The 24,381-nt window shown below is 40.5% G+C and overlaps 1 protein-coding gene across 13 annotated transcripts in view; it reads right to left on the reverse strand.

The window, feature by feature from the left end:
- Positions 1–24,381, reverse strand: part of NRCAM (neuronal cell adhesion molecule) — a 191,792-nt gene that overhangs the window by 42,245 nt on the left and 125,166 nt on the right. For all 13 annotated transcript variants that reach the window (XM_040410906.1, XM_040410913.1, XM_040410857.1 and 10 more), the window contains 7 exons: positions 22,297–22,419; positions 21,089–21,259; positions 18,973–19,029; positions 17,165–17,276; positions 5,403–5,587; positions 1,304–1,435; positions 3–146 (listed from right to left, as the gene is read on the reverse strand). In XM_040410906.1, the coding sequence (XP_040266840.1) occupies positions 3–146; positions 1,304–1,435; positions 5,403–5,587; positions 17,165–17,276; positions 18,973–19,029; positions 21,089–21,259; positions 22,297–22,419 (924 nt within the window). The remainder of the gene's footprint in view (positions 1–2; positions 147–1,303; positions 1,436–5,402; positions 5,588–17,164; positions 17,277–18,972; positions 19,030–21,088; positions 21,260–22,296; positions 22,420–24,381) is intronic.

Genomic DNA, 24,381 nt, shown 5'->3' on the forward strand with positions numbered 1-24,381 from the left:
ACCAAGTACATTCACAAATGCATTTGTCAGTACATAGCCATAAATATTTGAAGCATTGCATTGGAAGACTGCGCTGGCTCGTTCATGCACTTTTGTAAAAATGACAGTATCACCATCTACCACTCTGCTTGGGTCATTAGGAGCCACTGCAAGTACAACACACATACAAGATCAGCAAATTTGTTTGGTGAATATTTAAACAACCATTGTTTTTGACAAAATCTCAAGCATTCATTTAATTAATTTAAAGCATCACTGAGCTTTCAACAAAATGTGCATTAATCAATAGTACAGTGTGTGTACATGATCAATAACACTTTTTCTGGCCACTATATGACTTGTATCTGGCAGTTTAAGCAATTTTCCTCTAGGCCTGCTGAATATCTAGTTTGCAGTTTTCTCAGACATGGTGGGTGGAGATTAGCTGCTATCAGTAATACACACAGAAAGTAGAGGAGAACCTCTTTCCTAACTGTCTCACAGTCACTCAGAAGAAGCCCCAGGATAATGGAGGACATTACAGAGAAGCACTGACCTGTGTGGTTGTGAGTAAAGCACTTGTGCTGAGCTCTAACCTTCCCATGTAGTCTCTGTCTCTGCCTGTAATTTCCTACTCCCCCCCTCCCCTCTCTAAATCTTGCATTGGCACGTGTAATATCATCCTCCTGCAGAGATGATACCCGTCCTGCTTGGGAAAAAGGCATTTTTCTAATTGAAAAGCAATAGGAGGGGTTAGGGTTTGGAAGATGCTGGTAAACATCGGATAACAGGAAAACTAGACGACATTTCTCTCTGATAAGACATACTACAAGGTTACTAGTGGTCACTTGTGCTATTGATTTATGCAAAGTTGTGTGAAAAGTTAGTGGCCATTTAAATACCAAGAAGCAATTACATCCATTAGAGATATCCCAAATTATTTTACCTTAAGGTAAAGATATGAGCTATGTTACACAATCCCAGACATATTTCTCATCCATGTGTACAACTTACTGCACACGGTCAGCACATGGACCCAATGAAGTGGTACTATTCACACTACTGGTACTTGGCACAGACCTAAAGTCAATGTGGCATGGAGCTCAGAACATGTTCTATGTTGTGTTTCCTGGGACATGGACCCTGCTGTACGTAGCAGTTGTCAGGTCTGTGTTCTACATGGTCTTATGGACCTCAATGCATGCTAAAAATTATTTGTGTGTTGCAGATGATAATTTTTAATACAGACATATGAACAAGCTCTTATATGTATTTTGATTAATTATACTTTTTTTTTTTAATGCTGTAGGAATTCTTTACATACATTCAACTGCAACTCCATTTATTAACCATGTAATACTAGGAGCAGGATTCCCATGAGCTCTGCAGATCAGTGTCCCATCATCTCCTGGAGATAGTACAAGATTTTCAGGTTTAGTGATCCAATAAGGTGCAGCTAGAAGAGAAATGAATATTTCATTAGTGATTGAACCGCCGCTGCAGAGAAATATTCTCAATATTTATTTACATACATACTGAAGTGTGTACCACTGTTAACACAAGCATCCAATGTCTGGAATAAGGAAGGGCTTCTCCACAAATTAGAAGTAGGGTATATGATCAGCACTGAAAATGTCTAACATATGTAATGTACCATGCTTCTTTCCCCATTATGTATGGGGGGTCTGTGTTTATTTACACATACAAGTCTATATAGTAATCCTTTAGATAAGTTCTTCGAACCCTCTGCCTTGAACAGGGGAGAAGTAACTATGACTAGTTCAAGCTAGAGTGGGGACATTTTCTGGACTTGTCCAACTTCTCTAATATAAAGGAGCCTGTCCTGGTGGAGGTGTCAGGAGTCAGAAACCCACCAATTAGATATTGATAACCTATCCTTAGGATAGTTCATCAATACTATACCCCCAGAAAACCCCTTTAAGCTTACAGAAGAAATCTGTAGTGCATTGATGTCAAAAGAAACAAAAACACACTTATAAAGCAAATAACTGGATTATTACAAGTTGTGTTATGGTTGATACTCTGGTGCTCGTTGAAGCACCCAACGGTAAAACACTAGTCCATCAACCTTTCATACAAGTTGACCACAGCATTTATCTTTCATGCAAGAAATGATTTTTATTGATGCGAGTCAAATAACTTATATTCATCATAGAACATGCGTCTCTCCATGATCCTCTCTCCACCACAGAATTCTGCCGCAAGCAAGGTCCCTGAAGTCCAGAATGATGGCTGATTATATCATATGTGGTATATCTTTAGGTACTAGATTATTGGATGAATAAAATGAAGTGCTATGGCCTTCTTGTAGGAATATGGGTAATGTATATTGCTGAAAAAGCTACACAACTTTAGTTTTTATGCAAGTCAGACACTGCCTGGAAGTATACCTTGTACACACATATATATATATATATATATATATATATATTCCATGCATAAGAAACACAGCTGTCATCACTATGGCACAGGAAGCTCTGTGCTTTTTTTTTGCAAAGTAAATCACTTGGACAAGAATAGAAAGCATTACTGAAGATTACCATGGTAACCCGCTTCTTCTCCAACATTACTCTGAAAAAGGATAATAAATGCTGGCAAAAATATGGGTCTTTAAGCTCCGCTCTGTATAGAGGGCTTAATAAATCTCATCTGCTCTTTAAAAAATGGAATACTTAGATGATCAAAATGGATTCATGTCACTATTTGTGTATGACTGAAGTTTCTCATGCACACTGATCCTCACAAAATGAGACATGCTAAACACATGACTGCTGCTAGCTGTGGAATCTTTGTATATGCAATTCAACCTTCACAAAATTATGCAATCCCTTAAAAATCTTTAAAAATGAATAAAAATATCATTTAAAAGGGTTGGCCAGCTTTTAAAAAACAATAAAAAAATTGTTAACATTCCCATATGCCGGACCTGTGGAGGAAAGCATACTTACCTGCTCCCCATTACTGGGTTACGTGCCACTTGGGGGACACCTTACCACATTGGCTGCAGCGGCATGTGTGACTCCCCCATTCATTCTGGAAGTCTACAAGTGGGGACTGCAGTGCAGTCAATACATTGGTGGACCGAAGGAGCAGTGTGGAGCAGGTAGGTATGCTTTCTTCCACAGATTCCGTGGATGAATCACATAGGCCAAGGTGCTGATGAACATGACACCACAGACCTCACTGGAGCACTGCAGCGTCTTCAAACAACTGCCAGGAGTCAGACCCCCACTAATCAGATATTGATGACCTACCATGAAGACAGGCCATCAATATTCTACTCCCAGAAAACCACTTTACCTTACATGCTTCCTCTTCAGAGAAGAGTGCCAGGAACATCTCAAACACAGTAAAGTACCTCAGTGACAGATTGTATTTTAGGATGTTATGGTACCCTTCATACAAGCTTGAGTCTCCCCTCAAATGACACTCCAGAAAATTATGATGATTAATTAAATGGAGCTACTACAGTAATTTTACCTGACAAGAACATTATTTCACTCTGGTACCAAAGGACAGCCCGAATTTGCCAGGACTGGCTCTGAAAATTAGGGACAGTCCAAGCAACTTCGGGACAGTTGGCAACTATGGTAACATGCAGCAATGGGTTGTGCCAGGATATTAACACATATCCACAGGATGTACATTTCCTCTCTTTCTAGGTAAAAAACTGTGCTGTATGAATTTTTAATACCAGGATACCGGCTTTGTCTCTAACAGCTCACAGTCTCTATTAAATCCGATGTACAGGGAGTGCAGAATTATTATGCAAGTTGTATTTTTGAGGATTAATTTTATTGTTGAACAACAACCATGTTCTCAATGAACCCAAAAAACTCATTAATATCAAAGCTGAATATTTTTGGAAGTAGTTTTTAGTTTGTTTTTAGTTTTAGCTATTTTAGGGGGATATCTGTGTGTGCAGATGACTATTACTGTGCATAATTATTAGGCAACTTAACAAAAAACAAATATATACCCATTTCAATTATTTATTTTTACCAGTGAAACCAATATAACATCTCAACATTCACAAATATACATTTCTGACATTCAAAAACAAAACAAAACAAATCAGTGACCAATATAGCCACCTTTCTTTGCAAGGACACTCAAAAGCCTGCCATCCATGGATTCTGTCAGTGTTTTGATCTGTTCACCATCAACATTGCGTGCAGCAGCAACCACAGCCTCCCAGACACTGTTCAGAGAGGTGTACTGTTTTCCCTCCTTGTAAATCTCACATTTGATGATGGACCACAGGTTCTCAATGGGGTTCAGATCAGGTGAACAAGGAGGCCATGTCATTAGATTTTCTTCTTTTATACCCTTTCTTGCCAGCCACGCTGTGAAGTACTTGGATGCGTGTGATGGAGCATTGTCCTGCATGAAAATCATGTTTTTCTTGAAGGATGCAGACTTCTTCCTGTACCACTGCTTGAAGAAGGTGTCTTCCAGAAACTGGCAGTAGGACTGGGAGTTGAGATTGACTCCATCCTCAACCCGAAAAGGCCCCACAAGCTCATCTTTGATGATACCAGCCCAAACCAGTACTCCACCTCCACCTTGCTGGCGTCTGAGTCGGACTGGAGCGCTCTGCCCTTTACCAATCCAGCCACGGGCCCATCCATCTGGCCCATCAAGACTCACTCTCATTTCATCAGTCCATAAAACCTTAGAAAAATCAGTCTTGAGATATTTCTTGGCCCAGTCTTGACGTTTCAGCTTGTGTGTCTTGTTCAGTGGTGGTCGTCTTTCAGCCTTTCTTACCTTGGCCATGTCTCTGAGTATTGCACACCTTGTGCTTTTGGGCACTCCAGTGATGTTGCAGCTCTGAAATATGGCCAAACTGGTGGCAAGTGGCATCTTGGCAGCTGCACGCTTGACTTTTCTCAGTTCATGGGCAGTTATTTTGCGCCTTGGTTTTTCCACACGCTTCTTGCGACCCTGTTGACTATTTTGAATGAAACTCTTGATTGTTCAATGATCACGCTTCAGAAGCTTTGCAATTTTAAGAGTGCTGCATCCCTCTGCAAGATATCTCACTATTTTTGACTTTTCTGAGCCTGTCAAGTCCTTCTTTTGACCCATTTTGCCAAAGGAAAGGAAGTTGCCTAATAATTATGCACACCTAATATAGGGTGTTGATGTCATTAGACCACACCCCTTCTCATTACAGAGATGCACATCACCTAATATGCTTAATTGGTAGTAGGCTTTCGAGCCTATACAGCTTGGAGTAAGACAACATGCATAAAGAGGATGATGTGGTCAAAATACTCATTTGCCTAATAATTCTGTACACAGTGTAGTCTGGGGATCTGTTGAGGTCTAGGTGTAAATCACCTGAAACCCCCAAAAAGCAATGCGGTAGCTTGAAGTGCAGTCAGTTTATCACCTACCTTTAACAATTACGGTAATGACATGGTGAATGGACCCTCGGTCATTATGGGCTGAACATCTGTATTTGCCAGCATCTTCTTCTGATACACCAATTATTTTTAGAGTTTTATTAAAATTTTCATAAAAAACTCTGTTGCTGGGCAGTTCTGCTCCTTCTTTATTCCATCGGATCGCTGGTGTAGGTCTGCAAATGAAATACAGACACCATTAACGAGTTGGCATTAATGTCCATACAATAGTAGTGATTTAAAGTGTGAAATAGTCTTTATAAAGAAACATCTATTCTATGTGGCTGCTTCTGTACATAGATATGGCACACCACTGACAGAATTTATGTAGGTATATTCCAGTCCCTCGTCTCCTAGGAACACACAGCAAAACAGCTGAAAACAGTCTACAGTTTAAAATAAAGACAGTCATCCTGAGGCCTCGTTTAGATGGCCACCACAATTTAGTGGTGGCCTAAGACTTTCTGCAGCTCAAGACAAGGGAACTCAGATGTCCATAGAACAATATATTGATTTGAATTGTGGTCCTCCTTAACCCTTTGTAGTCTAGTTCTTGTGACATAATAAGGACACACATTATGGCCATCTGCATGTGGGCTTATTCAGTCTACAGCCAGCTCTCAACACAGAACTGAACCTAAGCTTTGAGGTGGCCACAGAAATCAGCTATTTGTCAAAATTCTCTGCCCCCTCTGGTTGGATCTGTTTACAGAGTTGTCTGTGGCAATCACAATCTGTGACGAGACTGTGAGAACCTCAAAGCTTAAAAGGTAAGTCAATATTAGAGGTGACTATAAGAAACTTTGTAAAATCCCCCCACTGCTTCCTTCTCCTAAATTTACAAGCTCACCTAAATCCAACTTGAAAGGCAAGATGGGCTGTCAACTCACTTAAAGGGCTTTTTGAACACTTTTTACTAATGGACTATCCTCTGCCGGAACTGCCTGCCGGAACAGCTTAGCACTAGTGAGAAACTAGCCTCAGAATTCCCTATTGGGTATATGAAAATGGGTTTTCAAACTTTACAACCGTTTAAGCCTGCATTCAAATTTCTGTATGTTTAGTGCCTGTCATGTGAAAGCAGGAAAAGCTTTCCCATTAGGTTGATAGAAAAGGAAAAACCTAATAGAACATAATAATGGAACCAGTAAACCATGAGTTAACCACATTATTTTTTGCACTGTTCCAAATGTTCAATAATTAGCTGACAGCATAGGAAATAAATTAAGCACATACAATTTCCCATCATTCATATGAACATTGATTACAAACTGGTGCAGACTGACTTTGTGATGAGATACTGACGGTGAATATTGATGCAAGCCATATGCCACCGAAAAGCTGTAACGGGCCACAAATGGTCTTTAGTGTAGGGATGGACCAATGTGTGTTGCTCAACAAATCATCACATAATTCTTACACTGATAGAATATTAAATCTATCAGCTTTTCTGAGACCCAGTACTTGGTTCCATTAGTTAAAGTGTAACTGCCATTCTTTTTTTATTTTTGTAATGTATAGGGGCAGTGATACTGACCATTTTTGTAGAATACTTTAATTACTGAAATCGTATATTTTTATTAGAAAAATTGCTTTAAAGTGGGCAATTCTGAGCCTTTACATAAAAGTCAGTGTTGAGCAAGTCTCCACTGTTATGTAAACAGAAGACAGAGAAGCGTTGCTAGGGCTGAAAATGGGCCACTTTAGAGCTATTTTTCCTGGAATTTGGACCTCCATTAACCACACACTGATAGCCTGAACGATAGGTCAATTCAAAATGCAAGAAAGCCGTCAACTTGTAGAATAGAAGATGGGAGAGGAGACTGTATACGGCTTGACTGGCATTCATTATTTAGTCACATGTCCACTGGGCTAATTTATTAGATGTCAATGGAATAAGGAAAACAACTCAGTGAAGGAGCTTCTGGCAATTTCTTGTTATGTGAAAATGAGCAATTACTGTGTCATAAAATGAAATCTGTGCGTGTTCCCGCAATACACACAAATGCTGCTTTCCACAAAATGAAATGAGGCAGAAGAAACAAAAGGCCACGGAGTGACAGAGAACATAATAGATGTATGTGCAGCCAGACTGTATAAATACAATAGTTGGATTACTCACTAAACAAAGCTTACTTTTGTTTCATGCCACAATAACGCTGCTTTTCATCTAAAGATGACGTGTTCAGTGTTTTTAAAGGGTAGTTTAGGGACTGGAACAATATGGAGTCAATAAAACAGGTGTAAAGGAGAAGAATGAAGAGCAGGAACAATTATGAATGCAGAGCAGGAATAGCCATAATACATAGGGGGGAATTTATCATGAGGCTAATAGTTGATGTCAGTTTTGCTTCAGTCTGCATTGGCATACATTATGACAAATTTATAGAATTTTGCACATTGGTGCATCTTTATTCCTAACACTATTGTCTAGGAATGCTACTCCAGTTTTTTTTATACCACCCCCTACTGAAGTCAGCTTGCGACTTTTTTTTCTTTTGCAACATTCTAAAATAAGTTGCAATTATACATGAAGTGAAACCCCTATAATGACCCCCCCCCCCCCCAATGCCCAGGTACCTCATATAAGTTATACTTACCATGTTCTCCGGCACCAGCGTTGCTCCTGCTCCCAGCACTACCGCTGCTGCATCTCCCTGTTGCGCGGGGGAAAGTATAACCTTTATGAGGTCCCCGGGCATTAGGGAGGTCATTATAGGGGTTGGATAACCCCTTTAACATAGCTAACCACACCCACTTTTCAAAACTGGAGTGGTTTAAAAATGCCAAAACTCAAATTTTTTGCCCAAATAAGCCCAAAAAGTCGCAAAAGTTCTATTTTGTGACTTTTTGAAGCCAGAATTCCGGAGCGCAGGGCTTGATAAATCCCCCCCTTTGGTGTTCATTTAGGCATGTGACCTCTTCACAGTGGTTTTTTGGGCCCATTAGAGGAAATGATTCATATAACCCATCACTTATCTATACTGCCAATGTACATGCTCTGTTTGAACTGCAACATAAACGTTGTTCTCATTATTGTACATGTAAAATATATAATTCAGGTCAAATAGGTTGTTTGTGCACCACCTCATAAGAAATGGGTTATCTTCTGCTGAACCCTTGAGCCCATTCCTGTGTGAGGGGCTGGGCCCACCAGAGTATCATATTGTTTTTTGGGCCCAGGGTTCTCAATGTTTTTCTAGTGGGGCCTCACTAGATAGAATGTGGTGAGTTTCACCACTGGTGGTAGCCCATGGAAAAATATCAAAATTGCCTCAAATGATCTTAGGCTAGTTTCACACTAGTGGTAAGAAATCTGGCAGGCTGCCGAGGCAGCATTTTTTGTCCGGCCAATTCTCTGAATATTTGCCGGGTAAAGTCCAGATCTCTGCTGGACACCATTATAGCTAATGGGCCTGGCAGGAATTCAGGTACTGTCTGGCAATGCCAAATCCAGAGAGCAGATCTCTTACCACTAGTGTGAGACTAGCCTTAACCCTTTGAAATGAAATCCAAGTACCGTACATGAAATCAGTTACAAATCCCACGTTAAGGGGGCGTATGGACTGCACTAACGAGCTGAGCCCACTCCATACATTGAAAGTACCAGCTGTATAATACAGCAGATACCCAAATGCAGTGACTGGGATTGGAGGTGACATGCAACAGGTCAGCCAGTTTTATAGGTACAAATCTGCTGGCAGATAACCTTTTAAAGTTTAAATGTTTTGGATTTTTAAAATGTAAAACATGAAAACTGAAGATTATACCATGACTAAAGATGGAGATTTTAGCTTTGGATAATAAAGACTGAGGTGTGTATTTATTATTTGTTGTACGCCACTTTGTGGCGTATTAAGGTCGCAGATATTGCCGCAAAGGTGGGTCTAGCCACAAGAGGGCAGAAAAGTGCTTTCTTCCATTGCCTTATAAAACGGCTCTCAGGGCCCTCTCTTTTGGTAGTGTTCCTCTTGGTGAAGAATTGCTGACTGCTCGTCGATGCACTCAAAGATATTGTATTTTGCCCAGTTAGCAGACCTTGAGAGGGGGTGCATCATCAGACTGAGAGAAGCAGGTTGGTCACTTCGACGACTTGCCCTCCATCTAGGCCATTCTGACCTAGCTAACAGGCTCTGCATGGGCCAGACAGACCACCAGTAGAGAGGACCATTTGATCCACCAACAAGCACAAGCAGTTCCCACAGTTTTATTGACCACGATCCAGACACAGGTGGTACCTTCTTTACACGCCTCTGGCTTGATCAGGCCTTAGCAGTAGGAAACTTGGTATCATGGCACCTATTACATGTCCTGCCATTGACAGCCCCGCCACCATCACCTTTGTTTGCAGTGGTGTTGCCAACGTGAAATCAGGACTGCTACAGACTGGAACTATATCGTCTTTAGGTATAAATCCAGGTTCTGGTTGGGATCTCATGACGGTCGGGTTCGAGTATGGAGTCCTCTAGGTGAGTGCTTCAGTCCTGCCTTTGCTGTAGAGAGACACACTGTCCTAAGTGCTGCTGTGATGACCTGGGGAGCCATTGCAGACAAGTGTCGGTCACCTCTAGTAGTGATACGAGGGATACTAACAGTTCAGCGATATGTGCAGGACATCCTGCAGCCACATGTTTTGCCTCTCATGGCAGGGCTTCCAACCGGCATTTTTTCAGCAGGATAAATCTCACCCACACACAGAAAGGGTTTTCCAGGAATGTCTCCGCCAGATTGCAACACTTCCCTGTTTCAGACTTATCACATTTATGGGACCAGCTGGGACGCCAGCTTCGGTAACCTACGAGTATGCAGGATCTAAAGGCCCAGCTGCAACATCTGTGGGCAAATGTGGCACAGGATACCATACAGAACCTGTATGCAGCCATGCCTAACCATCTCATCTTGTATCCAGACTAGAGGCGGCCCAACAGGGTACTAGAGCCTCTATTCAATTATACAGTTTTTCCCAACAATACATATATCATCATTTCATTTGCATTTAAAGTTTCATTCAATTCCAACAACTGCTTCTTGGTGTGTTATTTTTTGTCAATGAGTGTACATACATAGTACTAATATATAAAGAAAAGCTCATCTTAATACTAAAAATGAAATGCTTAATTATGAAAACAATGATTTTGCCACACTCTACAACATACAGCAGCTGCTCTGTGGATCTGGATATATCTTGATCATATTTTAGTCACTGTTATCACTATCCTCATAATCCCTGTTTAGCTTTCGGCTGTTCAGACAAAGAAATATAAGCCAGTCGGTTATGTATTTAACTGTTCACTGAAATGTAAAATACTTAAATTACCATACACTCCACGGCCAATGTTCTGGAGATGAATAAAGGGTCAGCACAGCTCATAACACCAAGCCTAAAAATGAGTTGTAGACCAAGAATAATTGAGATAACATTGCTCTAATTTAGCATCTCTGTTTCTATCCCTACAATGAGAACAGGCCCATATTTCAAAGCAGGCGCTTGTCAACCAAAGCTGTGGTTACCATGACAGTAAAGAAGATCAGAGTATGAGGTTAAGCTGGCCTCGAAGGGACTAATCTTAAAGGCTCCTATTGTTTTATTTATCAACATGTTTCATGTAGAAAATAAGGTGCATCCACTGAAACTGGAAGAAGTCATGAATTTAATAAGGCACAATCAATCTTAACCATAGTATAATCAATTATTAGTAACTATAAATCATCAGGATCCTTATCTTTCAAACTAAGATGTATTATGCAATTTTAGCTTTTTAATTACAGTCATGTCTGTGTAAGATGTAGATTTTTCTAAATCCGTGAGTTATTCCATGAGACCCCTGAGTAGTTCTATAACAAAATCTGTCAGGCTCCTATAGCGATGTTAACCCTGCATTTCTAATCCGCCAGGAAAGATATAGTGATGTAACAGACATTACATTACATGGGCATGGGCAATGTATTGGCTGGCATTGTCAATCTGTGAATGACTGGTATTACTTTATCTCTACGGTAAATAAAAAAGCAGGATAAATCATGGGGCACCGATGGTTAAAATAATAACAAGGGCTTATTACAAGCAACATGCATCTCTTTTCAGAGGACTGATTCCTCCATCCTCAGACACAACAGAGGCAGCAGAGCGTGCTAGTCTATAGACCAGCAACCCATAAGTAGATGAATTGAATATTAAGAACAGTGGCACATAAATACATAAAAAGTATCAGAATCCTTATAAATTGAATACAATTAAAAAGGCATTCTAAGCAACACAACCCCTGTTGGAACCCCTTCTCTAATAACCAGATGGACTTGCGGCTCCTTCTCCAGTGGACTTGGTTTGGTCACTCATTCAGCATCGATTGCAGGAGAAACATGTGGCAAGACAAACCTGTACTAGCAATAATAGCTGCATTTCCACAAGCTGGCTTTCATTTATTAAGCACTGCATTCCAGAATTCTGACTTTAAAAAAAAATGCGAAATATGGTTTGGGAACTCTTCGGCCTTTTTTTGCGGGAAAAAATAAATAAATTACTAAATTTAGCATTCTGATAAGATTCACTCTAGTTTTGAAAAGTGGATGGAAAACTGTTAGTGGCTGGCTGGCTCAATTAGTTTCACTCTATAATTATCAACTGTGACTTTTTTAAAAATCACAAAAATTGTTGCAAATCTCACTCCAGTAAAGGGTCGGTATAGAAAGTGGAGTAACATCTCAAGACAGAAGTGCTAGACTTGGGCTACTTTTACACTAGCGCTTTTGCTGGATCCGGCAGGGTTCAGCAAAAACGCTTCCGTTACTGAAAATATAACCATCTGCATCCGTTATGAACGGATCCAGTTGTATAATCTTTAACATTGCCAAGACGGATCCGTCATGAACTCCACTGAAAGTCAATGGGGGACGGATCCGTTTTGTATTGTGGCAGAGAAAACAGATCCGTCCCCATTGACTTGCATTGTGGGTCATGACGGATCCGTCTTGCTCCGCATTCCAGGACGGAAAGCAAACAGCAGCATGCTGTGGTTGGCTCTCTGGTATGAGAACGGAGCGGAATGCATTTTGGAGTATTCCGTTCTGTTCAGTTACGTTTTGTCCCCATTTACAATGAATGGGGACAAAACGGAAGCGTTTTTTTTTTCAGGTATTGAGACCCTATGACGGATCTCAATACTGGAAAATAGAAACGCTAGTGTGAAAGTAGCCTTAAAGATACATCAAATTTATCATACATTGTGCAACATATGATAAATTTGGCTAACAAATTATGACAAAGCAGACTCCTGCAAAACAGACTTTAAATATTCCCCTCATGATAAATCTCCACCATTGTCTCCTAATTAAATTTCCAGAAACTTCCAGACATATTTGCATTATTCAGTCTTTGTACTTTAGAGGAAGTATCTATGGTGCACACTCTGTGTGCAGTCTATGTACATACATCACAGTATATAGGTAGCAATTCAGCATTTTCCAGAGAACATTAAAAAAGGGAATATTGCTGACAAACATTTCTATTGGAGATTCTGTGTGCTCTTATAATTTATAAATTTAGCGAATATGATGTGAATATGGACTGATGTTTTATTCATTAGCTGCACAGTAATATTCCATAGCTATAGATTACTGTATTTTGTGGACTATAAAACTCACTTATTAGCACCAAAAATTATTGATTAAAATTCTCTGCGTCTTATAGACTGCAGTGACTGTGTTTATGTACTGGTGCCATGTTGTATTCATCAGCAGAGCCCCTTAGCACTATTTCTGCGCTTGAGGGCTTGCTGGGGCTGAAGTGCGCCAGAGTTTCCTTGGGAACTATGACATTTTTAGCACAGAGCGCTCACTGTCTGCAGAGCTAGGGCAACAGGGTGAAGGCAGAATCACAGCATTATCTCCACTGTATGTGGAGCTATAGCTGTTAGAAATCAGGTCAAGAATGATAGCAGGTGAAAGTGAAAGCAGGTTTTCCCTGATTCCATTCCCCACCCGATTTTTAACAGCTATATCTGCCAACATCTTTCAAACAAGACCTACAGCTGCTCCCAGTCTGGAGATATGAGTAATTAAAGCAGGAAAGGTTAAATAAGTAGTAAACAATCTGTTGTCTAAACCTGAGATGCGTCTTATAGTCCAGTGCAGAAGCTACATACAGATGCGTCCTCTCTTACCTGATCTCCAAACTGGAAGTGGTGTCAATTTTGTCCTAACAGCAAAACAACATCATATTGTGAGACTGTAACTAAACTCTAAGAAAGCTGCAATACACATCACAACCACTGGGTGGTGAGTGCTCCACATTTAGCTTATTGCCTAAAGTGGTTCTGCAGTTTTTTTAAACTGATGATCTATCCAGACCCCTGCCGATCAGCTGTTTGAGAAGGCAGCGGCGCTGGCAGTAGCGCCGCGACTTTCTTGCTGTTTACCGCAGGCCCAGTGACATCACGACTAGTATTGATGGCCTGAGCGGGGATAAGCTCTGTTCACTTGAATGGAGCTTAGCTGCGCCCAGGCCAGTGATACTAGTTGTGACGTCACTGGGCCTGCGGTAAACAGTGAGAAGGCCGCGGTGCTACTGCCAGCGCCGCTGCCTTCTCAAAAAGCTGATCGGAAGGGGTCCTGGGTGTCGGACCCCGACGATCAGATGCTGATGATCTATCCACAGGATAGATCAGTTTAAAAAAACTGCAGAACCCTTTTAAGCTGCAGAGAAGCTAGCCTCAAATATGAGATATTTAGCGGCAAACCTAGCTAGATTTGGTGAGATCTATTGAGAATATTAAATGTGCGAAAGTCAAACACATGAGAATAAAGGAAGACTAAATCCAGAATCCAAATATCATGTGTGATACTGCCTGCTTAGCTGTGTATCTAATCACATCATGTGTGATACTGTCTGCTCAGCTGCGTATCTAATCATATTAGGTGTGATACTGCCTGCTGAGCTGTGTATCTAATTCTATCATATGTGATACTGTCTGCAGAGTCGTGTATCTAAGCCAATTGTGTGTGATACTGCCTGCTGAGTTGTTTATCTAATGATATAATGTGTGATACTGTCTGCGGAGTCGTGTACCTCTGTAATTCTACCTTGTGTGATACTGTCTGCTCTGCTGTGTATCTAAACCTATCACATGTGATACTGTCTGCAGAGTCGTGTATCTAATCCTATTGTGTGTGATACTGCCTGCTGAGCTGTGAATCTAATTATATCATGTGTGATACTGTCTGCAGAGCCATGTATCTAAGCCTATTGTGTGTGATACTGTGCTGAGTTGTGTATCTAAATGTCACAAATGTCCCACCATCTAAGTGTCCAGGCCTCATATGTCCAGGCCTGTCTCTTTATTACCTGTTTGTTTGCTCTGACTATTCACCCTTGTATCCAGCTGTTCTTTGATTAGTCCCTGATTAAGTTACATACAGCCCCCCTCTATTGTTCACACCTAGAAGTGTAAATGTAAGGCTTTAGTTCTTCTGAGACATTGGTCTTCATCCAAAAAGTTAACTTACTAAGTGCACAAAATCAAATTATACCAGAATTGTAACTAAGGAAATACACTGCAAACAATGTTTCTGCTTTCCACAACTATTACCCCTATTTTCCTGCATTGCCGAAAACCCCTGCACCCAGCAAGGAACTTCTTATCTCTCCCTCCATCTGACCTCCTGCTCATATCTGTTCCTTAACATAAAACCTTCCTCTCTACAGGGAATTGTAAGATAGAGACAGAAAAACCTGGGAATTTAAAATGAGCCACTGTATCGCACATAATAGGATTAGATACGCAGCTCAGCAGGCAGTATCGCACATGATAGGATTAGATACACAGCTCAGCAGAAAGTATCACACATAATGGGATTTGATACGCATCTTACTAGACAGTATCACACAGAATAGGCTTAGATACACAACTCTGCAGACAGTATCACACAGAATAGGATTAGATACACAGCTCAGCAGGCAGTATCACACAGGATAGGATTAGATATGCAGCTTAGCAGACAGTATCACACATGATAGGATTAGATACACGACTCTGCAGACAGTATCACACATGATAGGATAAGATAAACAGCTGAACAGACAGTATCACACATGATAGGATTAGATGTGCAGCTCAGCAGACAATATCAGACACAATAGGCTTAGACACACAACTCTGCAGACAGTATCACACAGGATTAGATTAGATACACCGCTCAGCAGACAGTATCACACATGATATGATTAGATACACAACTCAACAGGCAGTATCACACATAATAGGATTAGATATGCAGCTTAGCAGGCAGTATCACACATAATAGGATTAGATACACAGCTCTGCAGACAGTATCACACATGATAGGATTGGATACACAGCTCAGCAGACAATCAATAAGTATTTTAAATGTCATGCAAAAATTGCGGTATATACTGACACCCAATGTGTCTGTATTTATTATGTACAATTGTAACATGTAATGGAACTGTTAAAAGTATATAATAATCTCTGCATAATACTGTGGTTGGTGTGTTATTTTGAATATAATAAATATAATACTAGACTAGCACTGTATACTGACACCAAGTGTATCTAAATCATAGTATACGGCATATAGAATTGTAGTAAACAATGGCACAGGTCAAAATATATGGTAATCTTTGCACAGTAAAAAAAAAAAGAGCATCCGTTGGAGGGATTTGTTTAATGTATACAATATATTTTTTCTATATGTTAAATGTAAGACAAAGACCTGATGTGAACCCGGCCAAATTTCACAATTGTAATTCCATTACCAGGTCTTATCCTTAAGGTATTTAGTTAGTAACACAATGCACCACCTGCTGTCTGAACGTTGTATAGCTAGTAACACAAAGTGCCACCTGCTGTCTGAACGCTGTATTGCAATTTATCCAATTAAGATATAACATCATTTCGTGATACACATCTCAGGACATGTTGAGATAAGCGATCAGTTAAGTGTGGACACATCTGTATTGTATTTTTCGTGCAGGCAAGCTTAGCTATAGGGGTTGCAAAGGTCAAAGATTCACTCACAAGGAAGGTGTGTTGTCTTGACCCCAAAAACTTCATACAACTGCAGAAATCTAGCTGAGAAAAGAGGTTACAAAATTGCACTTCTGCCTAGTCTAAAGGTAGCCATACACAAGCGGCTGGAGGGATCAGCAACCATCTAACAGAGGTGTTGAGGGAATGTTGAGGGAAAGAATGGTCAAGCATTTTGATTTTAACATGTCTTATCCAAGTGTGTGTATGTATGGGGGAAGGGGGTCTGAAGTAACAGCTGTCTGCTAAATGAGTGTTTAGCTGACAGCTATCTAAGGTGGATGGCCACCTTAAAGGGGTTGTCCAGCTTGTATTAAGTGATGGCCTATACTCAAGATAGCCCATCACTAGCTGATTGGCAGGGGTCTGATACCCTGCATCCCTGCCGATCAGCTGTTCGGGTGTAGTTCTGGCACCAGAAATACACAGCACTGTCAACTGTGTAGTAGAAGGACTTCATTACTACAACGCTGCTCCCACTGAAGGCAATAGGCGCAGTACTGCATTGATGATCTCTGCCCATTACACAGTTCAACGAGCTGTGTGGTTACAGTGCCAATTTCCGGTGCCTGAGCTACACCTGAACAACTGATTGGCAGGGTGTGGGGTGTAGTGGTGGCCTATCCTGGAGATAGGCCATTATTTTGCAAAAGCTGGACAACCCTTTTAAGTGAAATAACCGCACCTAAATAAAAAAAAGTAGCAACTTACAGTCCTTCAGCGATACATTCCAGTAAAAGTACTTCATCTTTTAGCACTGTTTTATTACTTGTCTGGCCAGTGGAAGTCAAAAAAGTTGGAGGTCTGTTATCCACCGGGCTATCTAGAAGGTAAAAAGAAGATAAAAAACAACATACTATAGGTATGACAATGAACAAGATAGAAATGATTATACAGAAAAGAAATGAATTCTAGAAAGGAATACAAGACATGCAAGGTAGATCTTCAGATGTTTTAGTAATGTATATTTTACTAGTGAGTGGGAAGAGACAGTTAAAAAGTTAAGTGGACTCAACTTCCTTTTTCTTTATTTCATAGCAGGTTTTGATTAATGACAAATTTTAAGAATATTTAAGTAAATTAAGAAATCCAGAATTACCTCTACTGTAATAAAAGATAATGTGTGCACCATGGAGTAATTTACATGAGTCACCCTGTGGAGCTTCATGTCTTATTTATGTGGGTTTTCATGCAATTGCTTGACAAGGGAATATAATATACCGTTTTACTTGATTATGCAAATTCTGAGACATTTTTATCTATGTTTGAAAGCAGAAGTATGACCCTGGTGGAATTCAAGTTTGCAGTCCTGAAACTTGAAAGTTAAAACTAAGCTCCTGCCCCCGATATCTCCAGCTGAGATTACATTAAAATATTCATCTGTTAATATAGTTGTACCAATTAGTCAAGTGCCAACAGAGCTGAAAAGATGATTTTAAATGCAGAATGTAAAATAGTGGCAGGTATAGCCTTTCAAATGTAAATTATGCTCTTCATATATAATTCCATATTGTATCCAATAAAATCTAATTAAAGGTACTTTATTTGAACTGCGATTTACTTAAACAGGTATGTAGTTTAGTCCATCAGTGCACTGCCAACTTGAAGCTGAAGAAACTGGTTACAATGTGGCACATTTCAGACCTATAGACAGTTGCTGGAAGATGATGGTACTTATCTGCACCAGATGACTTTTAGGGATGAGCAAACTTGTGTTTTCAGGTTCGGCGTACAATGTTCGGGTGATCATAAGAATACCGTTATGGATAACTTATGGTCCATGGTAGCAGAATCCATAACGGAATTCTTAGATAACCCGAACCTTGAACGCCGAACTTGAAAACACAAGATTGCTCATCCCTAATGACTTTTCTTTGGGATAGATGAATATAAGTGCAAAAAGCAAGAGCCTATACACCATGTAGTCCTTTTCCTGCTTTGGACCACATGGAGGGTCTAATTTCAGGTCAGTACACTTTTTGAAGCAGGATCATTACTATAATGTTGTTAAAAAATGTGCTTCATGAGGTGGGGAAGACCTTTAATCTTAGCAATACCAAAATAAGTGGTATTATGTTCCTTAACAGCTACTTACAGAGCAATATATTACACTGTGTGCATGGTAAATAATCTTCCTGGGAATTCTGTTATATTGAGAACCATTGTAAAAGTCATGAAAAGATTGGGTTTATTTTTAACTGCATATATTGCTCCATTATGCCGATAATAGCCTGGGGATTCAACTACAAAAGCATTTGGAAATACAACTATTGTATATGAATTGCAGCGTTCACTCATTCAGCTGTGAATACTTTTCAGAAACACAAAATGTCTGTTCCATAGCCTTGTTCGCAACTGCTATTACGAGCAGGAATTTTGGGTAACAGAAAGTAATATATTAAAAGGGGTATAGTGACAGACAAGGAGGAAAGAAGAAAATATAGATGGTTAAGGTGTGGATTTGTTAAGTATTAAAGGAAATACTAAATAAGGTCTTTTTTTTTGTTACCAAAACTCACCACCATAAAAATCATTTTCAGTTAAATTAGCAGCTATACTGTCATTCATAGCATCCACTAAAAAATAAAATAGCATAAATAGTTTTCATTAAAGCTATAGTGACAATTTAAATATATTCTGAATCAGAAACTTCCAAAAAGAGGTATGCACCATATAAGTTCATCAATGTCTTTTAAAAGAATAATTTTCAGTAGAATTTAAATGGAACCTATCATCAGTTTTGTGCTATCCTAACCACAAGCAGCATAAGGCCTCATGCACACGACCGTTGATTGGTCGTTCCGTGCATTGGGGATGGCAATTTGCAGTCCCCAATGCATGGGCAACATCCGTGTGGATTCCGCAGACGGATCCAGACCCATTCAACTTGAATGAGTCCGTGATTCGTACGCACCGCAAAAAAATAGAACATGTTCTATTTTTTGCGGTGCAGAGGCACGGAGAGAAACCCCACGGAAGTACCGTACCCCCATTCCGCACCGGACCTTCCAGATTGTGGACCCATTCAACTTTACCCGACTCTATCCTGTTTTTTTTTTTTTTTTTTTCGTTTTTCCACTAAGCCAAAGTTGAAAATAGTACCTGGTACTTTTTTAGTACCTGATCTGAGAAGAATCCAAGCCAACCAAGCTGGTACCATGAAATCATGTGACCACACTAGGGTTGCACCGGGTATCGACTTATCAATACCCAATCGATACTTTTGTACTGGTATTGATTCAATACCGGGATTTGCAGTAGCGCAGCCTAGTATCACAGAACATGGCACGCGCTGCTGTCAGTGCACGCCATGTTCCCTCAGCAGCACAGGGGAGAAGGAAGCAGTCTCTCCCTTCCCCCTGTGCCGCTGCCCCCAATGAGAGGAGAGAGGGGCGGAGGAGGGGAGGGACTGTGGCCACTGCGCCACCAATGAAGATAATTAATGTTTAATACAGATAGAATCACATAGCCGGCACCCGACCTCTATGACAGGGAGCTGCGATCAGCAGAAGTTAACCCCTCAGGTGCGGCCCTGTCATAGAGGTCGGGTGCCAGCTATGTGATTCTAACGCCGGCAGGCGCCTCCTGTATTAAAGGTTAATTATCTTCATTGGTGGCGCAGTGCGCCCCCCCACAGTATTATAATCATTGGTGGCAGTGGCCACAGGGTCCCCTCCCCTCCATTGGTGGTGTAGTGTAATGGCGGGGCTCCGATCGGTTACCATGGCAGCCAGGACGCTGTTGAAGCGATCCATGGCTGCCATGGTAATCTCCCTGCTGCTGTGTGCACAAAGCACAGGGCAGCAGGGACAGTGTAAGATCCTATTCACCCTAATAAATCTCTATTAGGGTGAATAGGACAAGGGATTAAAATATCCCAGGTTCTAGCCCCTAAGGGGGAAAGTAGTTATTAAATAAAAAGTTTTAAAAAAGTTTAAAAAATATATATATATATTAAGTATAAATCACCCCCTTTCACAATTTTACATATAAAATATATAAACAATAAGTAAATAAATAAACATATTACATATCGCCACGTCCGAAAAGTCCAAACTATTAAAATATAAAAAATATCTCCTATGCGGTGTACGCCGTAACAGAAAAAAATAAAATAATAAAAACTGCGCGATTTGCCATTTTTTAGTCACCTTGTCCCCCCAAAAAATAGGATAGGACTGTTCGATTATGGACCGGACGTTCCATAAAATGCAGAATGCACGCAGCTTTTTTGGTGTTTTATTTTGTTAGTGTGGTATCGAGTATCGCAATACTTTTTTATGGTATTGAAATCAAATCAAAATTTTGGTATCGTGACAACCCTAGACCACACTTCTGACTACTTGCTGTCACTGCTCCCAGTTACAATGAGGGGGTTGCAAGTCCTTAATGGAAAACAAACTACCAAAACCAAGTAGAAGCGAGTAGAGTATAATAGAGCTGGTCATGCCCCCTTTCCCTCATGCCCCCTGTCCCTCAAAAAGTGTCTAAAACGCATAATACATGTGAAGCAAAGCATGCATGCCAGTTTATTCGTACAAAATGAACCAGAAGTTTGCAGCCATCAAAAAATCTCCCCGGTACTATTTATATTTAGTGACGTGACAAAGAAGACGATGTAAAGAATATTCTTACTTGTTAGAACCTTCAAAGAAATGGGCTGCTTCTGATGGATAGTCTGAGTAAGGTTAAATCTTGCATAACAGATGTAAAAATCTCGTGAGTCCTCTGGTTGAACATTGGAAAAATACAGGTCACCATTTAGACCCTGGGAAACCCTTCCATTCTGAGGTAAACGTTGGAAGACTGTAAGAAAATTTTATTCTAAATTATTAAGTTACACCCAGTTTATTTTGTAGGCTAATATTATTAAAGGGGTTTTCCAAGTATCAGAACGGAGGGGTCTGACGCTTGACATCTCTACAATCACCTGTTTGAGGAGGACACGGCGCTCACAGGAGGCCATCCCACAACTTACCAAATACAGTAGATAGTGGCTGTGCTTGGTATTGCAGTTCAGCCCCATTCATTTGAATGGGATTGACCTGCACCTCAGTCATGTGACCAATTAACATGACGGCACTGGCCTAGGAAATCTTGGACAACCCCTTTAATGTTACATATATTAATATAGTAAAAAGATGATAAGAACAAAGCATAGTAAGAACATACCCCGATAAACATCACCAAGAATTTCATTTAGTTTGGGAATGTCACAATATAAGTTTTACACAATGCAAGAAAATGTTATTTGGCATTATTCATGCTCCCCTCTTCATCACAACACAGCACAGCATGAAGAGTGCTGGATTTCAGGAGCGGCAGCAGTGACCGGAACAAGAGAGGTGAGCTGATTTTTTTTTTGTCTGATCTGAGGTCTGATTAACATTGGGGGCCTGATCTGAGGTCCGATTGAGGGTCTTATTAACATTGTGAATCTGATCTAAGTTCTGATTGGTGGTCTGAGCTGGGTTCTAATTAACATTGGGGGTCTGAGCTGGGTTCTAATTAACAATGGGGGTCTAAGCAGAGGTCTTTTTTGGGTTTAATTAACATTGGGGTTCTGATCTGAGGTGTTTTTAGTTGTCTGAGCTGAGGTCTAATTAATATTGGGGGTCTGAGCTGAGGTCTGATTAACATTGGGGGTCTGAGCTGAGGTCTGATTAACATTGGGGGTCTGACTGAGGGTATGATCTGAGGTCTGATGACATTTTTTTTCTTAATTTCCTCCTCTAAAACCTAGTCGGTACATTAGTTAATGTGCTTATTTTACATTTGCAATACAATAATGGTTGGAAGGAGTTGGAAAACCCCTTAAAGGCTTAAACAATACATTTACTTACAGTTATCCATCCAAAAAATTAGAGGTGGAGGTAAACCCTTTGGAGGCTTGCATGGCAAAACCAGAGGCATACCCTGTTGTATTACAATAGGTTCAATTTTCTCTTTAGTCCACAGTGGTGATCCTGTGAAAGAGAAACAATGAATTATTTTGATATAATACATTATACCATAATGTGAACAGTGCAAAGTCCAGTAAAAATCCCTTGTTTATGGATGGGTACAGACACAAATACTATTTACAGATATTGATTGTTTATAAAACTTAAAATAATAGTAGTGGCACATATGATCCCTTCCCCCTAATGCTCCTATTTATGCAAGATTGTCTAATTTCTCATAACAACCATGCAGAGAACAGCTTCTATTATATAAACCACACTAAAATAAAATAAAAAGTATGCTCTGCTCTGTTTCTGTCATGCCCTGCTCAGGCTATGTGCGGAGGTCTGCCAGGTTAGCAGCACGTGTGTAGCCTTTTGTTTTGGAGTTGAGTTATATCCGCCTCCCTTCAGGTGCACTGGGTGGGGTCGTTGGTTTGAGTTTAAATTACGCCCACTCGAAGTGTCCTGTGCGGGTTATAGCTTCTGTCTGGCTCAGAGGAAGGAAGGATTTGCTGTTCCTGCTCAGTAAAAGATAAGTTCGTTTTGTTTTCTTGTGGTTGTCTGCCTAGGCTGTTAGAGACGCCTGCCCCCTCCAGGTCCTGAGGGACCAGGCTGCCTCTTTCCCCCTTTCACCATCTTAGGGATTTTAGGGAATCTTCAGCCTAGGCATGAGGACACGTTTATTCCCACCTTCAGGGTCTGAACGTGGGCATAGAAGTCTAGGGAGAGCTGGAAGGGATTTGTCAGGAGGTGACCTTTATCCCCAGCTTCTTGCCTAGACACTTGTTTGTTTATATTCTGTGTATCTTGTATCCTGTCTGCCGTGACAGTTTCTTTATAAAAGCTGTATCCCTTTTGGACACCAGTTTTTTCGATATAGTCTTTACCACTACCAAAATGTATGGTTGAATTTAAACAGGGCTCTAATGGTGCAACAGGGCAGTTCTACACCCTCTGTGGCACCTGACCATAAGGCCATGGTCTGAGTTGACATGGGAAAACACACATTAGAGTATTAAAGGCATCTTTAGAGTGGCCAACGATCAGGGCAATTACCGTATTAGGAAGGAGCATTCCTAGAAACGCTCATTTCCAATAACAGTCCTATGTAAAGTTGTCACTGATCACCTGATGAACAGTCACCTAAATCATCGTTCATTGGCAATTGTGCAGTCTTAACAGCAATATTCTGCCCAGAAACAAGTAATGTGTATGGAGATGAGCAATCACTCATCCCCATACAGCGGAGGTGATTGCTGTATGTAAATGCAGATTTCACCTGCAGTAATGAGCAGGCAATTATCAGGAATAAACAGGCGACTAAAGGTGGATTTTCATGCAGATTATCAGGAACGACCTTTCCTGAAAATGCTCGTTCCTGACAATTTGCCTATCTAAATGTTCCGAGGATCACCTGATGAACTAACTAAACACTCGTTAATTGGGTGATCCAGTTGTTCTTGCAGGCACATCAATCCTCATTTCTGGGCAGCAGATCATGCTGTCTAAACAGCGATCTGCTGCCCAGAAACTGCCCTCATTCTCATACTGTGAAGGAGCAGCCGACTGTCGGGATGGATCGCTTCCTTCCTGACAATCGGCTATAACATTGTGGGGTGCAAACCGGCTCTTTACTTCCACATTCCTATGGAGGATACAAACATGTGTATGTATTCTTAAATTAAATTCCAGTTTTCTTAAATTAAACATTTGTTTTTGGCACATGTTATACTAAGAAGTAGTTATAAAAAGGTTAACTAATGCCATGGTGAACAGCGTGTTTCCCACTCCCCTCATTTCATCTACAGTACAGTCAATTTGGGACTAATGTACACTTTGGGATAATGTGGTCGGCTGTGCACTCTGTTATTTGTATAACAAGCTCATGTCTCACTGTGAAGCAAGTCCTCAAACTGTGATTTTCCATTTAAATGTTTCTCTTTCAATGTGCAAAAAATACAATATAAGTGTTTTGAAGTCGCC

Source organism: Bufo bufo, chromosome 1 (assembly GCF_905171765.1).
Source record: "Bufo bufo chromosome 1, aBufBuf1.1, whole genome shotgun sequence".
Taxonomy (NCBI): Eukaryota; Metazoa; Chordata; class Amphibia; order Anura; family Bufonidae; genus Bufo; species Bufo bufo.